General features: G+C 32.7%; 1 protein-coding gene across 3 annotated transcripts; it reads left to right on the top strand.

Moving 5' to 3' along the window:
- Positions 1 to 3,333: 3,333 nt before the first annotated feature.
- On the top strand, positions 3,334 to 14,116 carry LOC105049009 (TITAN-like protein). Of its 3 annotated transcripts, none has more exons than XM_029265698.2 (8): positions 3,334 to 3,471; positions 8,007 to 8,381; positions 8,565 to 8,691; positions 9,339 to 9,685; positions 9,805 to 9,868; positions 10,559 to 10,595; positions 10,725 to 11,134; positions 13,690 to 14,116. In XM_029265698.2, the coding sequence occupies exons 2-8, from the start codon at positions 8,065 to 8,067 to the stop codon at positions 13,753 to 13,755; spliced, it is 1,368 nt and encodes a 455-aa protein (XP_029121531.1). In that variant the 5' UTR covers positions 3,334 to 3,471; positions 8,007 to 8,064; the 3' UTR covers positions 13,756 to 14,116. The 3 variants fall into 3 exon arrangements, with proteins under 3 accessions (XP_029121531.1, XP_073117214.1, XP_073117213.1); XM_073261113.1 differs by lacking the exon at positions 13,690 to 14,116 and adding an exon at positions 11,800 to 13,683; XM_073261112.1 differs by having other exon boundaries at positions 3,347 to 3,471; positions 7,982 to 8,381.
- Positions 14,117 to 14,376: the final 260 nt, after the last annotated feature.

The raw sequence follows: 14,376 nt of genomic DNA, 5'->3' as shown, positions 1-14,376 counted from the left end.
TTTTAAAATTATAAAAATTAAAATTATCAGTGGAAGTAACATTGGTAATCATGTGTTTATTTTAAGAGTAATCTCATCTCTAACTGAATCTAAATAGTCGTTCATATTGAAATGAAGACAATTCTCTCTTTTGTATGTTTTGCTATGATATTTAATAAGAGTCAAGGTCAATCACTAAAGTAAGTTGAAATATATTTGTCAAGATCTGTATTTAGTCATGGACAGCTATATGTTGCACAATCTAGAGTGACTAGCAAAGATGGTTCAAAAGTATTGAAAAATAATGATGAGTATTTTAATAATTATTGTTCAATGAAGAATATTATCTATAAGGAGATTTTTTTTTAAATCTGCTTGCTATTTTTAATATATAAGATTTGTAATTACATGCTAATATTTTTACCTTAATTTCATTTTTTTATACATATTAATGCATATTTATTATAGATTCTTAATCAACTTAAAATGTAATGTAATCTATTGAATGAGTTAATAAATAAGAGAGATAACTGGAAAATAAAGATTAGAACTGACAGAATATGGGATTCAATTAATATAAAGAACAAAAATGGACTTATAAGTTTGGACATACTCATTACAGACATAAAGGTACCTTTTTTTCTATTTTCCAATATTTTTCACTCTTATATTTGCTATCATTTTCTTGTAATAATTATTAATACTATATTTTTTGATTTGTTGGTTTGTTAGCATAATCATATGCATGCTATAATCAAGAAAAATATTGTATAAAAATTTTATATGCTTATTAAAGAAGAGCATATATATCTGATTATTAATTTGAAAGTTATATATACTAATAGAATGTATTATCCAATAAAAAATGATAAAAAGATCCTTTTCTTTTTGACTATAAAATTGAAGAAAATATTAAAATATGAGATATGTCCACCTCTAGATAAATTATACTTCATAAATTATGATGAAATAGTGAATCGAGTCAATAATCATATATATCTTAGTGGTATGAACAAAAACTACTCTTGTATTTTACTTAATCTTTTGATTATTTTATTCAACTAATAAATATTTTTTATATCTATATTTTGTAGATGTTATTGAAAAATTAATTATTATTGGATCTTTAGAGAATATTCATACTTAAAGCTCAAATGTTTTCTTTTTTTTTAGTAAAGATAAAATTTAAATATTAAAAGAAAAAATTTGGAGCTATTGATGCTTGAGTATATATTTTACTTATATAATATATGATTTATTTAAAAATATATTATTTATCTTTTTAATTTAATTAGATGTTATTATAGTGGACTGAGGATAAAGGTCAACCTTTGGGGCAATGCTACTGATTGTATTGGTAAAACTAAAATTTTACTCATCCCATGCTAATTGTAACATCAACAATTATTAAAATATTTTGAGGTATTCAAAAAATATTTTTAATTTTCTCCTTGATATTAGAATTTTTATTTTAACAAGAAATTTATATAATAGGTGAACATTATCTACTCTCTATAAGTGCAACAAAAATTTATGTTAACTTGGATATACTAAAAGTAGAAAGTTTTAATCATAGATATTGTTTACTTATTCATTATCTTATTGTAAAATTACATAGAAAAACTACTAACTAAATTTTATAATTTTTTTAGTAAAGATTTATCATGTGTGAATGATGTTTAAGAGATTATATCCCAAAGTTATTAACAAACTGCTTCTACTAATCCATTGTCCATTAGAAGGATGATAATTCAGGAGATAAAATTATTAAGTGAGATTGTAATGGACAGATAAGTAAACTTATATAATACTAAAATTTTATTCATATATAATATAAAATTTTAAAATTTAGTATTTATATTTGAAGATATATAATTATAATTAATATTAAATTATTTAATTTATAGAAAACTATCTTTAATTGTGAGGTTTTAATTAGCGATATCGAAATAAAATTTAGATAGTACTATATGGCTTATTATGTTTATCAGAGAAAAGTGAGATGTACTAATATTGGATTTTAGTGTAACGATGCAATATAGAGTTTAAGTATCCCATGCTAAGATTTGTTTTGCATTTAAATGTCTACTTTAGATCAAGAAAATTTATATATTACATATTTTAATATTAGATCTCTTGCTTATACCTATTATAATTTTTTATTTATTAGTTATAATAAATTTTGATTTGATTCTATTCTTTTCTTTTCTTTACATACTGATTACAATTTCATGTTAAAGGTTATACTGGATTTACATCATTTATTTTTTTTTGATAAAGTTGCTCAATGGTTAATAGAAAAACCAGCTAAAGAATTATGTATGGATAAGGTATATGTAACATATATTTCATATTTTATTCATCCAATCGATTAGTTGATAATATAAAATTATGTATTTCTCTTTATGCAAAAAGATGATGATTCTATTATTTTTTTAGAAATAAAAAAAGCTATAAGAAAATGTTATATCTTTCAATTTAAAGTTGATGAATACAATTTCAAAAAAGAAAGACAAAGCTATATTATTTTTTAAATAATTTTGAATGATGCATACAATGAATTAGAAGATAAGAAAAATTAAAAAAATCCATTGTGAGTGATTTATTTTTATTTTTTTATATATGAATGATTATATTTATTTATTTTATTTTAATAATTAATAACTAAACTATTTTTTGTAGATTGAAGCAAATAAATATGAAAGTTTTATTATTAATAAAACTATGAAGAAAAGAGTTGTGCATGGGAAGAAAATAAGTGGTCGTGCTTTGCTTAATGATGAGTATTTTGAAACAATTGATGCTGAAAATGTTGTTTAAAAAATAATTTGTATATCAGCAAAAGATAAAAAAAATAAGTTACTTTTTATCATCATACTATTTAAATAATCTGATTTTATGTTTTCATTTAGAACACTTGATATTACTTACGATATATTTTATTTTATATTGACTTTTTAATTTATAAATTTTTTAACATTAGGTACACAAAATACATTTTTTGTTCAAGAAAAAATAGCATCCCTTGCGTCCCATGAGTTATAAGCTAGTATTTTATTAATATAATATATAATTAGTTAATATAATTAATGTATGAAATATATATAATTATCTTGGGACAGGTTAAGCCAATTTTTAATTTTTCCCAGCCTAGCTAAATTTTTGGGTAGAAATTTTTTTTTTTTTAATTTTTTTGGCTCAGGCTCGTCCTATGGGCCTAATTTTTAGTGTCCAGCGTTGGACTAGGTGGGCCAGACAAGATGGGCCAGTCAGATCGTTTGACCCATGATCAACTCTAATCTATATATATTCTAATATTAAATTAAATTATTTTTAATATTTATACCCATTTATATTGTCTAAACCTAGCCATCAAAGCCCTCCGAGCCGGCCACCCGGTTGAGACTTCCGAGGACGTCAAACAGAGATAAAAAGGAGAGAAATCATAAGAAAAATCAACGAAAACAAAGGATAAACGGAAAAAATTCGAAGGTAAGACCTTTTCTCACAAAGATTGATCATTTTTTTTCTTCTCGTGTCTTTTTCTTTTCGTTTCATTCTCTTTTTGAGATCTGTGGGGAAGGAGAGAACTTGAGGGAGATCGGAGGGTTTCTTTGGTTCCGATTGGGGTTTTCACTCAAGCATATGGGACGCTGTGCGAGTTGTGGTGGTGTGAGCGGGAGAGGACGGCGACGAGGAGGTTGAGGGCAGTGGCGCCGAGGGGGCCCTCGCGGCGGCCGGCGGAGGCGGCGAGGAGACGGAGGGCGTGGGAGAGGGAGATGAGAAGGCGGAGGAGGGTGAGGAAGGAGGGGGGGCGGTTGGAAAGGGGGAGGAGGCGGAAGAGGGGGAGCGCGGGAATGTGGGAGGAGATCGCGCGTCGACACGATAGGGGTGGAAAGACAGAGCCCAATAATCGTAGGAAAAAAACTCATTATTTTTTTCCTGTAGGATTAGCCAAATCCTATTGTTTTTTTATCCCATAATTCAATCCTCAAACAGTGTCTAGGAAAGAAAATGGGATTTTAATCCATAGGATTTCCAAATCCTATAGGATTTGGGCCATCCTATCCTTTCCACACAGGCCTTTCAATGAACAGATATCCAATCCTGGATTCTTTTCGATAGGATAAACTTGAAATATGTGGCTTTAACCTAGTCAAAGAACTAGGGCTTTATTGGTTCTTAAAAGGACCCTACACCTGCAGAAGTTATGAATGTCCCAAGGTATACAATCTCTAGGGGCTCATGCTTGCATGTTTTTACTGTTGGAGAATCTTGGGCTCCTAAAACAGGCTAAAAGGTCCAGCGTCAACTAGATGGAAATTTACATGGCTGTTATTTAGACTGATGAGTTCAACACTCGGTCAACTCCATGCAACCATATTGATTTGGTTTGAGTCAGTAAACAAGAAGCCACATTGAGCTCAATCCTCTTCTTGTCCCTAGTTAATGGCGATCAACATGGTACTCTTCCCAGAGTTTTAAGCTGTCTCCTTCTCCAATGGTTAACTCGGTAGACGATCAAAATTCTAGCTTTCCTCTACCTCCAATATTTGGTCTTGAATGGTGGTTTTAGTCGCAAGTTCAAATGTATTAACTTTGATTTTTTTTTTTCCTCTTTTGATGAAGGGCCCGTAGGTAATGAGCTATATAGTAGGTGTGTTTTTTGTCTACTCATACAAATATCCCTAATCCTCCAAATTGAGTTGAGACATAATTTCTTCTTAGATTACTTAGTCCATCTACCAAGAACTTTACCAGCTTGATAAGCTAGCACCTTTAAATATTTCTTCTTTAATTTGCTACAACAATTAGGTTCCATATTGAAGATCATTGCAACAAAAAATCTTTAATTTGCTAGTTACATAGGTATTTGGTATTCTATTTCGTTATAGAGCAATCAAAAATTTTTTTTGATCGATTAAGTAATTTTAATACTTTTTTTACGAGAGTAAAATGATCAAAATTATAATGGTAGTCCTCCATGTATATCATTTCTGTGAAATTCTTAGCTCCAACTCTATCATTTCTAAATTGCCTTCTCTAGAAATGCATTCATTTTATTGAATTTTTGAATCTCCAATTACATTAATAGAGAGAAATGAGATGTATAACACTTTGCGTACCCTAGTGAGTACCCAAGCAGGCATCTCGACTATTTTTTCATGAGCTGCTAAGGAAGGATGGGCATTAAAGCCCCTTTCGAACCACCTACTTATCATGTATGGAGCCCCAAACCTGGTTTAGGACCCATCGTAAGTATGCACTAGGATATGCATAGTACTCTAACAAGACAATACCCAAGAACATGGATTATACATCACAAAAGCATTGGAGCCCAACCCTACTGAATAATCACATCATTTATTGTTTTGATATAAGAGACAAGGGCATGACTCCACACTTGTAACATTTTCATCTTTGACAAATCCTCAACTATTTTGGTATTTGAGTGAGATCAAAACAACGAGTATACCTACCACAAAGTTGGTGATACATGTATAGTTTTGTTATAAGAATGCATATGATTTTACCATTTGCAACTTTAACTATGTTTATTTGAGTTCTAATTGGGGCGTATTCTTTCTTGATTTTATCTATCATTTTTACGCCCCAAACTTACCCTCTCTTTACTTTTATAATGCATCAAGTAGTCCGCCATTAGAGATGACAACAGATCGGATATGGGTCAAGTTGGCCCATACCTGTATTCGCCCCATAATTAAAAACTCCATATCCATATCTGCTCAATACCTACCTCTGGTTAGATCGAGTGCAGTCAAGTAGAGATGTGGTCGGGTTGGGTTGAGTAGATAAGAAGGGTTGGGTTGGATTAGATCGGGTCGGATACATGTGAACAATAACAAATCATTATAATTTTGAAAAGAGATATATATTAAGGTTATATCAGTTGGGTTCAGGATGGAGCATACCATTACTAGTATCCGACCTGGATTCATTTTGGATATTTTTTCTAGAATCTATATCCACTCAGATTCTAATCGGATCAGGTTGGATATTCGATGGGTCGGCTAAAATTGCCATCCCTATACGCTACACTATTTTTTAAAAAAATATTTGAAATCCTTATGGTATTAAATTCTAGAAATCAATTATTTATGGAAATAAATAACAATCTGAATATGGTTTAGGAGGAATACTTCGATATTTTGAAAAATTAATCATAATTAAATGTTGAAATTAAAACTCTATGCTAGCATATTTGGAAGGAAATAGTAACATAGTGAAATAATAATAAAAATTTAGAAGTATCTCGAAAACCAAGTATTAGTGATGGGAATCAAATTTAAGAATTTGAATAACCATAATCAAGTAATAGCAATTCTAGACATCAATCAATTCTGAAAATTTTAGTGATACTCAAAGACAATTTAAATTCTATTATGATATTTGGAAGAAAATGGTGCTGCAATTAAACAATAAAAGAATTTGGAAGGAAAACTAATATAAGCGAGTAGTAATCATATAGCAGTGGAAATCTGAAAGGAATTTGGGAATCAAGTATTGGCATGTCGAACTTTTATTTAGATTTTTTAAATCCCAAAATTATAAAAAAAATTCTGATACATCATATTTGAAAATTGAATCTAATCAATTTATACTACAAATCTGGAATAATTTTCTAAAGCAATATAGTTGAGTAATTTTCTTATGAAGGAAAGAGTTAAAATAAAATGTTCATTGAACTATTTTTAAACAATTTTATATAATATCTTTTCCTAAATTGTATGCTAAGACACTTTGCGTAAAAGTAATATTGTTTTAAATTTTATCGAGATACCTACCCTAACTCAATTATAATTTATTAATTGCATTATGGCAACTTAGACCTTCTATTTTATTTAATTTTATTCCCTTTATTTTTATTGTTTCAAATTATTGATGTAGATTTTTATTAAATTTCGGATCTAATGATATCAATCTCTTAGCTACGAAAGGTTGATTTTTTGTTGCTTTGATAAGCCAAGTTTTATTTTTTCTTCTCATTGTATTATGTTAATATGAATCACTATATGGCATTGTCTTGGATTGCTTGAACTTTTTTCCAACATAAAACTAATGATAATATGTCATCTAAATCTTTATTATTTTATTACAATTTTTTGGCATGCATCATGTGCGCAATATGTTAGTTTTTGTAGACATACAATTTTGTTGCCATTGGATTGAAGTATGATTCTTCCAACATAATTGCCAAGAAATTTTTCTTTTCAATTTATATTGAACATTTTTGAAAATATTCAAATATTTCTACAAATGTTGAAGGTGATAGGAAAAAAATGGAGAGGATTGAGGTGACATGGATATTGTAAGCAGGGCTAAACTGAATTGGATATGAATTGAATACCAGTATATCTATATCCATATTTCTTTTATCCGACGCATATAAATACGGATATGGATATTAGTTAAACACAAAAATTTATATTCATATTTATTTTAAATGGATACGAACACAAATTGGATACTGAAAGTACAGATATAAATATAGATATAAGTCAGATAATTAAATTTTATGACCACAGAATCAAAAATATTACTAAGTGGATGATAAATCAAGTCAATGGCATGTTACCATGATTGAATATTTTTCTTATAAGTTAATCAGTGTTATGACAAAATTAAATAGGATTGGGATATCTGGATATGAATTGGATAGTTGTCTATCAATATCTATATCTATTTTTCATGGCATATATGAATACGGATACAGATATTAGTCAGATACTTAAATTTTTGTCAATATTAGCATAAATTTGCATACAAAAATGGATCCGGAAGGATATAATTCGGTCCACTTTCATCCCTAATGGTAAGAAATGGTGATGCTGATAAACTTAGAATAATACCAAAGATGGTTTTAAATAAGAATACATGATGATTGAGATGAGCTGATCCGATATAAAATTAGGATGGTTCATTTTATTTTTTGAGTTATGACAAATTAATCTTCACGTTTCATGCATTTTTCGCTAAAAAGCAAGCATCACGTTGGATACCTACAGTGAGCTATTGTGGCTACCAACGGTCGCAAGCTGCCCCTTCTTCCTGCTCTCCCAAACCATGGAGCCGTTGAAAACTAAAAATGCCATGCCGATGGTGCCAAAGAAGAAGAAAGAAAAGGAGAGGCGAAGCGAAGGAGAGTTTGAGTTTTGTGAGGTGTGCAAGTTGAACCATGACCAGGGCCACCGCCACAAGTACTTCTCCAGCCACCGCCGTGCCCTCGCCGCCTCCCTCGCTCGCTTCCATAAGAAGCTCGCAGACCTTCGCTTCTTCCTCTGCAACCCCTCCCCCCTCCGCCCCGAGCACTCCACACTCAACCGCCTCTGGTGCCTTTTCTGCGCTGTCGACCTCCACGAGGTCAGCAGCCCCTTCGCCTGGTAATCGCTTCTTCTTTCGTGATTTCTTCTGTTTATGCCTCCGATTGGTTGGTTGATCCCCTTCTTTAACTGCGCTTTGGTGATTTCTAGAATTTTTTATGTTTGATTGGTTTCTTTTTGTGGTTTTGCCATAATTTTTGGAGATTTCTTGGATTTATTCACGTGATCTTCTCTTGTTTTCAGTAGCAATGCAATCTATCATCTGGCGAGCTTGGAGCATTTGGAGAATATCAAGGGTTTCTTACAGAAGAACGGGGGAGGGATGGATCGGGTCGATTCGTTTAGGGTTTCCGAGGCAGAGCTCCTTAAGGTAACTGTTTCATCCTTTTCAATTAATCCCTCTTGTTTAGGGTTCGCATTGGAAGAGCCTGGGTTCAAAGAATTTGATTCGACTAGTTTATTTTGTTCTGTCTGGAACTTTTGAAGAAAAGACATGATGAAATACTGATGGTTACTTACTGAAAGCTTTGCCTTGGTGTTTATATGCTATCGCTTTAAATTTTGAAGTTTATTATAGAGTTTTAGGTATCGTTCATATGGAAATAATTTCATTTAGGAGCTTTTTCTTCCCCCCTTGATTTGCTCTGTTTTGTTGTAGGGACTTTTGCTGACATGGTATCATTCCTGAATTCAGAACATTTTGTGATATGTCATGCATATATCTGCTAAGGATTTAAAACTGTACTTGTATAGATTTCCTTTGATGGGTTTTATTGTATAATTTTTTGATTATGGTCATGTCTGGAATACATTTTCTACCTGGACTTTCTCTTTTCTTGATTATTTTTTCCAAACTCTTTCTTTTCTTATCAGCAGCTATGTTGCTGTAATTTATGAGTTATTCCTGAATTTTAAGGATTTTATATATACATGTTCTAAAAAATAAAGTTATTGCACCAATTTATGTGATTGATTCTAATAGTGATGATATTGTCGGTGACTAATGTGCACTTGCAGTGGGAGAAGGGCTGTGAATTACTGAAGAATGCAGCTTCGGCATCAAGCGAAGGACATATAGGACCATCACCTGGGCTGTCAAAAGATATCCAATATGAACTTACCTCTAACAAGGATAATTTTCAGAATAACTCTAACCACACTTTTAGTTCAACTGTTTCTCATACTGTTATGCCTTTACAAAGTCTTACCAATGAGGGGTATCGAGTATGCCCTCTAGAGGTTAGTGGAACCACAGGTGCTGGTTCAAGTCCATATGTTGCAACTTCTTTGGAAGGGGGACTGCTGCAAAATGTGGGTCTTCAGGACATGCATGCCATGGGAAATGTTGGACATTTGACAGGCAAGTGCAAGATTATTAATTTTTGTTGCCTTATTTTGTTTTTCTCCTTTATGTTGAGTTTCTTTTCTTCAATTATTATTATTATTATTATTATTTTAACTGCTAACTAATGTGCTTAGGCAGCCAAGCTACTCTTGTTGGAAACAAAGGAAAAGGTTCAGTTGGTTTGTCTTTTGGCAACAGAGAGGTAACGTTTCGTACTTGCATGAAAGATTTCTGTTTGAAGTGTATACTAGTAAATGTTTTTTTGGAATGTAATTTTGTTATTTCCTTTGCTATGCACAGTTATTGGATTCTTGTCATGCAATTATTGGATTCTTGTCTTCTCAATATTGTGTCATGTTATTCTATGCTTGCTTCACCTCTGTCTATCTACACTAGTTTTGTTGTTAAGTACGAGGTCAAATCAATTCAGTGAAGGTTGGATCTGGTCTCAGATTTGAGCAAATGTGAAGAATCTTCAAAATCACATTGTCAAAAAATATTATAGATAAGAGATTGTTGCCCGGTATTAAAGCAGCATGATTGTCAATGGTAGATCCAAAATTCATAAAACGCCCAGCAAACTACCTATGCTGTGAGAGGCTAGGTTCAAAGGAAACTTAAACATCTCTCAAGAGTACATGGAAAACCTACATTTTTGTGTGAATCAGAATTTTGTTGACCTTTGACTCCACTGTATTAACTAGTTAACTTGTGCAAAATTTGGCATAAAATAACCCTTGTTAGCAATTGAATTTCACATATCTGTCATCTTAATGAAGATTCAGCCTTATAATCACTTTCTGCCTTTTATTTTTAGTCGTATTTTGATGCGTAGTGTTCCAGCTTATTCATGTATTATGGAAAACTATTAACATGATTGTTTGTCCTTCAGGATCAAAGATCTGATTCTGGAGGAGACTGCAGTGGGGGTATTCCATATTCAGAATCTTCATTTAAGTTACATTTTTGTCGTTTTTCTTACCAATAATAGATGGATGACTGTTGTTTCTGTGAAGCTGTGCTGACAATGACATTTTTTCCATTTTTCCTGTAATTAGTATTGCAGACTTTGACTCAAATATCTTTGCCTTCTGGAGGCTGTCCAGCAAATGTGCATACTGGTGCTCCACCCCCCTGGTTTGAAACAAGTGAAGAACATGAAAAAAGTCTCACAAATAAAGGATTACACATGGATAAGAAGTTAGGGAAGTCACGAAAATTGAATCCTAAGCGTGTGGGAGCAGCATGGGCAGAAAAAAGAAGAATTGAACTTGAGATGGAGAAGCAAGGGGAAATTGTTGCAAAAAGTTGGGATGCTAACTGGCTCCCCAATTTTGGTAGAGTTTGGCAAGCTGGTACCAGAAAGGAGTCTAGAAAAGAATTTGAGATAGAGAAACAAAAATTCTTCAAGGATGAGAACAAGTCTGAATCATCACTCAAAATACAACCATATATAAGCAAACGAATGGTAATTTCAATATTTCAAGTTTTGTTCCATATCAGTCCTGAATTTAATGTCCTAGGCTTTTAACATGTTGCAAAAAACCACTTCCTTATCAACGCATTAAATTTTCATATTCTCATTAGCAATGCTAAGAACATTTTCCTCCCTACTTTTCTATGTCACTTGATTTATAGCAGTTTGAGGACTGGAATGGTTGCTCCATGCTTATTAACATAATATTTGGAATCTTAGCATGCTGATACTGGTTTAATTCTCAAAGTAACCTTTTCTCGACTTGCTTAGCATATACATGCCATCAGAAATGCATGGATGCTGATTCTTTTCATTTATGTGACTGGACACACGCACACAACTTGTATGTTGGATTGAAATTCCCATTATATCTCTCTTGTTACATTTTATTGTCCTGTTTGGTTGATGCTTCTTGAATTGATGTAGTATATCTGACATATGCTAATGCAATATAAGTTTTCAGAATTATGTTTAGACATGAGATTATGTTATGGTTGTGTATTCATTAGGTGAGTGCTGACTGCCATTTCTACATTGCTGATTAGACATAATGTGGAAGTTGATGGATGAGCTTCCATATGGACCAGCTAATCTGATTATTCTTTGAATTTAAGTAGCCGAGAGAAGGCTTATGCTTTTGGTTCTGATGTTTTCAGGGAAAAATCAATAGGTTGTCTAATGGAAGAGATGGAGAACAATGAAAGAGACAGAATTTCCAGCAAATGTTGCTTCTGATATTTCTGCAGCAGCCATAGTATATATACCGTTTCCTAAGAAATGAAAGTAAATTCTCAAGGCAATATGGGGGCTTAGGTGGATGTTACTAGAATAAATTTAATATAGGTGGATGAGGAGTAGGAGCACTCCCATCGCCTTGCTATTTTGTTGAATTGCTTGGCAAGTTACTTCCTCTTACATGTCCATGCTTCTATTCTCTCACATCCTTCTTCATTATCTATTTGGGGTGCAATATACATCATAGTGAAGAAGTTTGATTTGCAAAGAAGAGTGGAGTAAAAGAGGGGGAGGGCCTATCAAATTCGCTCTTCTAAGCCGTTCTTTTTTCTTTTTTTGTCCAAGATATTGTTTAGTGTTGTAAATATTTTGGAGAGATAGAAAAGGATGTTCCTTTCAAATGGATGGAAGGAGCTAGGATAACCAGAAGTATCTAATTTAGCATTCTTTTAGTTTTGATTGAGGAATGAAATCCTGAAAGGCTGAAACACCTTGTGGCAAAATTTGGAGATGACAAGTTGGAGTTCAAATGGATAACTTGGATCTTCATTCTTCTTGGAACACTATTCACAAGGTGGAAGGGAGCATATGGGAGGCAAGTGATGTTAGGGTTGATAAAGGTGTGATCAGATTCTCCTTCAACATCACCTTTGAATGAATGATATATTTTTAGGACTGTTGTTCATATCTTTATTCTGCTGCCTATGGTAGGGACTTGCTATTAGCATATTTCTTTGAGTCAGTCAATAAATAGGATTAGAAGAAATCTTAAGGACATGGAAATGATTTTTTTTCACCTTACTTGAAGCCACTTGAAGATGACAAGTTTGTGTAGAATTGTGCCCATCAGATCCTGAGTGTTGACTCCTTGAAACAATATTCCAAGTTCCCTAGTGATGTGGTCTGGGTTTATTGCATTGTCCGTCATTGGTGTTGGTGTCTGCTCTGCTAGTATCTGCAGTGTTAGATTTTTGATTGATGTGCCTTAAGTATTCTTGAAAATATCCTTGAGAGAGGAATGCAGCATTACAACTTTACAGTGATATGGAACATGTGGAAATAGGGAAGAAGTTGGTGGAGGTCAAAGCATTTATTCAACTTTTCTTTGGATACCATTAGTGTTTGGTCTTTTGATCTACCTGAGAGGCAGATTTCCATGATTTGGCAAGGGAAAAAAAAATGGAGAGAATTTGATACTCGAGATTTGCTTATCGGAGGGAAGCCTCCACAGCCTGAATAATTCATTTGAATTTTGGTGGACTTATTTGTTTACATTCGTGATTATGACATCTTATTGGTGATTCTAAAATGGGTGGCTAGAGACCACCAAGGGAAAGCAAAAGCCATTCTCCAATTTTGTCATGAGCTCCAACCTTCTTATTTCTACTATGCTAGTGGAACACAACTTCCGCAACATTATATTTTTCAGCTAAATGTAAACAGCTTTCCTGGAAGTTGTCTTTTGGATGCTGCTGGATTTTTTTTTACACGGAACTGCCTCTCTCTCTCTCTCTCTCTCTCTCTGTAGGGTACCAATGAGATGGTGGATTACCTTGCTTAAGGGGCATGTGAAGAGCTGTTGTTGGGTGAATCTTTGTCCATGACTTTATATAATTATTTATCTGTTTATTTTAATTGTTTGTTATTATCTTAACTAAATTGCACTGGTTATGTTGCTTCATGATTTTATATTGTGGCCAAAAGTGGTTTCTAGTTCCATATGATCATCAGTACTACAACGTTACAGCATTGAACTTGTATTTTGATATTTGGTTTTTCACTTGTCTTTTTTTGTTTTGTTTTCCCTGCAGCGAATGAGTTCTAATGGAGATGGTGCAGTCAATAGTGAAGAAAACACTAAAATTTGTGACACTTAAAAGATATTCACAAACTGTGTGGCATGTATATATTCATTGACAAGGTGCAGAAAGAAATCATGAATTTTTGGGATGACCAGCTTTCTAAGAGGGATCGTTGATTGAAGTACTAGAAGGCTGGCAGTTTTGCCTTGCATTGCATTATAAACATGGAAATTTCAATGTAGGTTGATACTCATCCCGGCTTCATTTTTGTTGCTTTTCGCTAGCTAATGAGAAAACAAATTTCTTATGGGAATTGTGTAAGAAAGAAACTCTGCAATCCTTAGTGTCCTTGCAGATCACAAAAGTTGTATCCTCCAGTTCCCTTGCAGTATTTTGACATCTAACTGAATTGGATTCTCTGAGCCAATTATTTTAACATCTAACCTGCATGCATGATTGATGTTAAATAAATTGACTATATTCTTTGAATGATCAATTGATTGACTTTTTAAGCCAATTATAATTAAGCCCTCTAAGTTTAAGATCGAAAGGGCACATAAAATTAGCAACTTCAAAGCCTGTATGAGCTACTAAATCATCTTTTGAAATGCAGGCATGGTTAATTTCACAAAATGAAATCTTGCTATGGGACTTGTTGGCCATCCCATGGTTTCTAATTGTTGTCCCTTTGACCAT

Source organism: Elaeis guineensis, chromosome 7 (assembly GCF_000442705.2).
Source record: "Elaeis guineensis isolate ETL-2024a chromosome 7, EG11, whole genome shotgun sequence".
NCBI classification, from domain to species: domain Eukaryota; kingdom Viridiplantae; phylum Streptophyta; class Magnoliopsida; order Arecales; family Arecaceae; genus Elaeis; species Elaeis guineensis.
The sequence above is the reverse complement of the archived record's forward strand: the minus strand, read 5'-3'. Positions and strand labels throughout refer to the sequence as shown.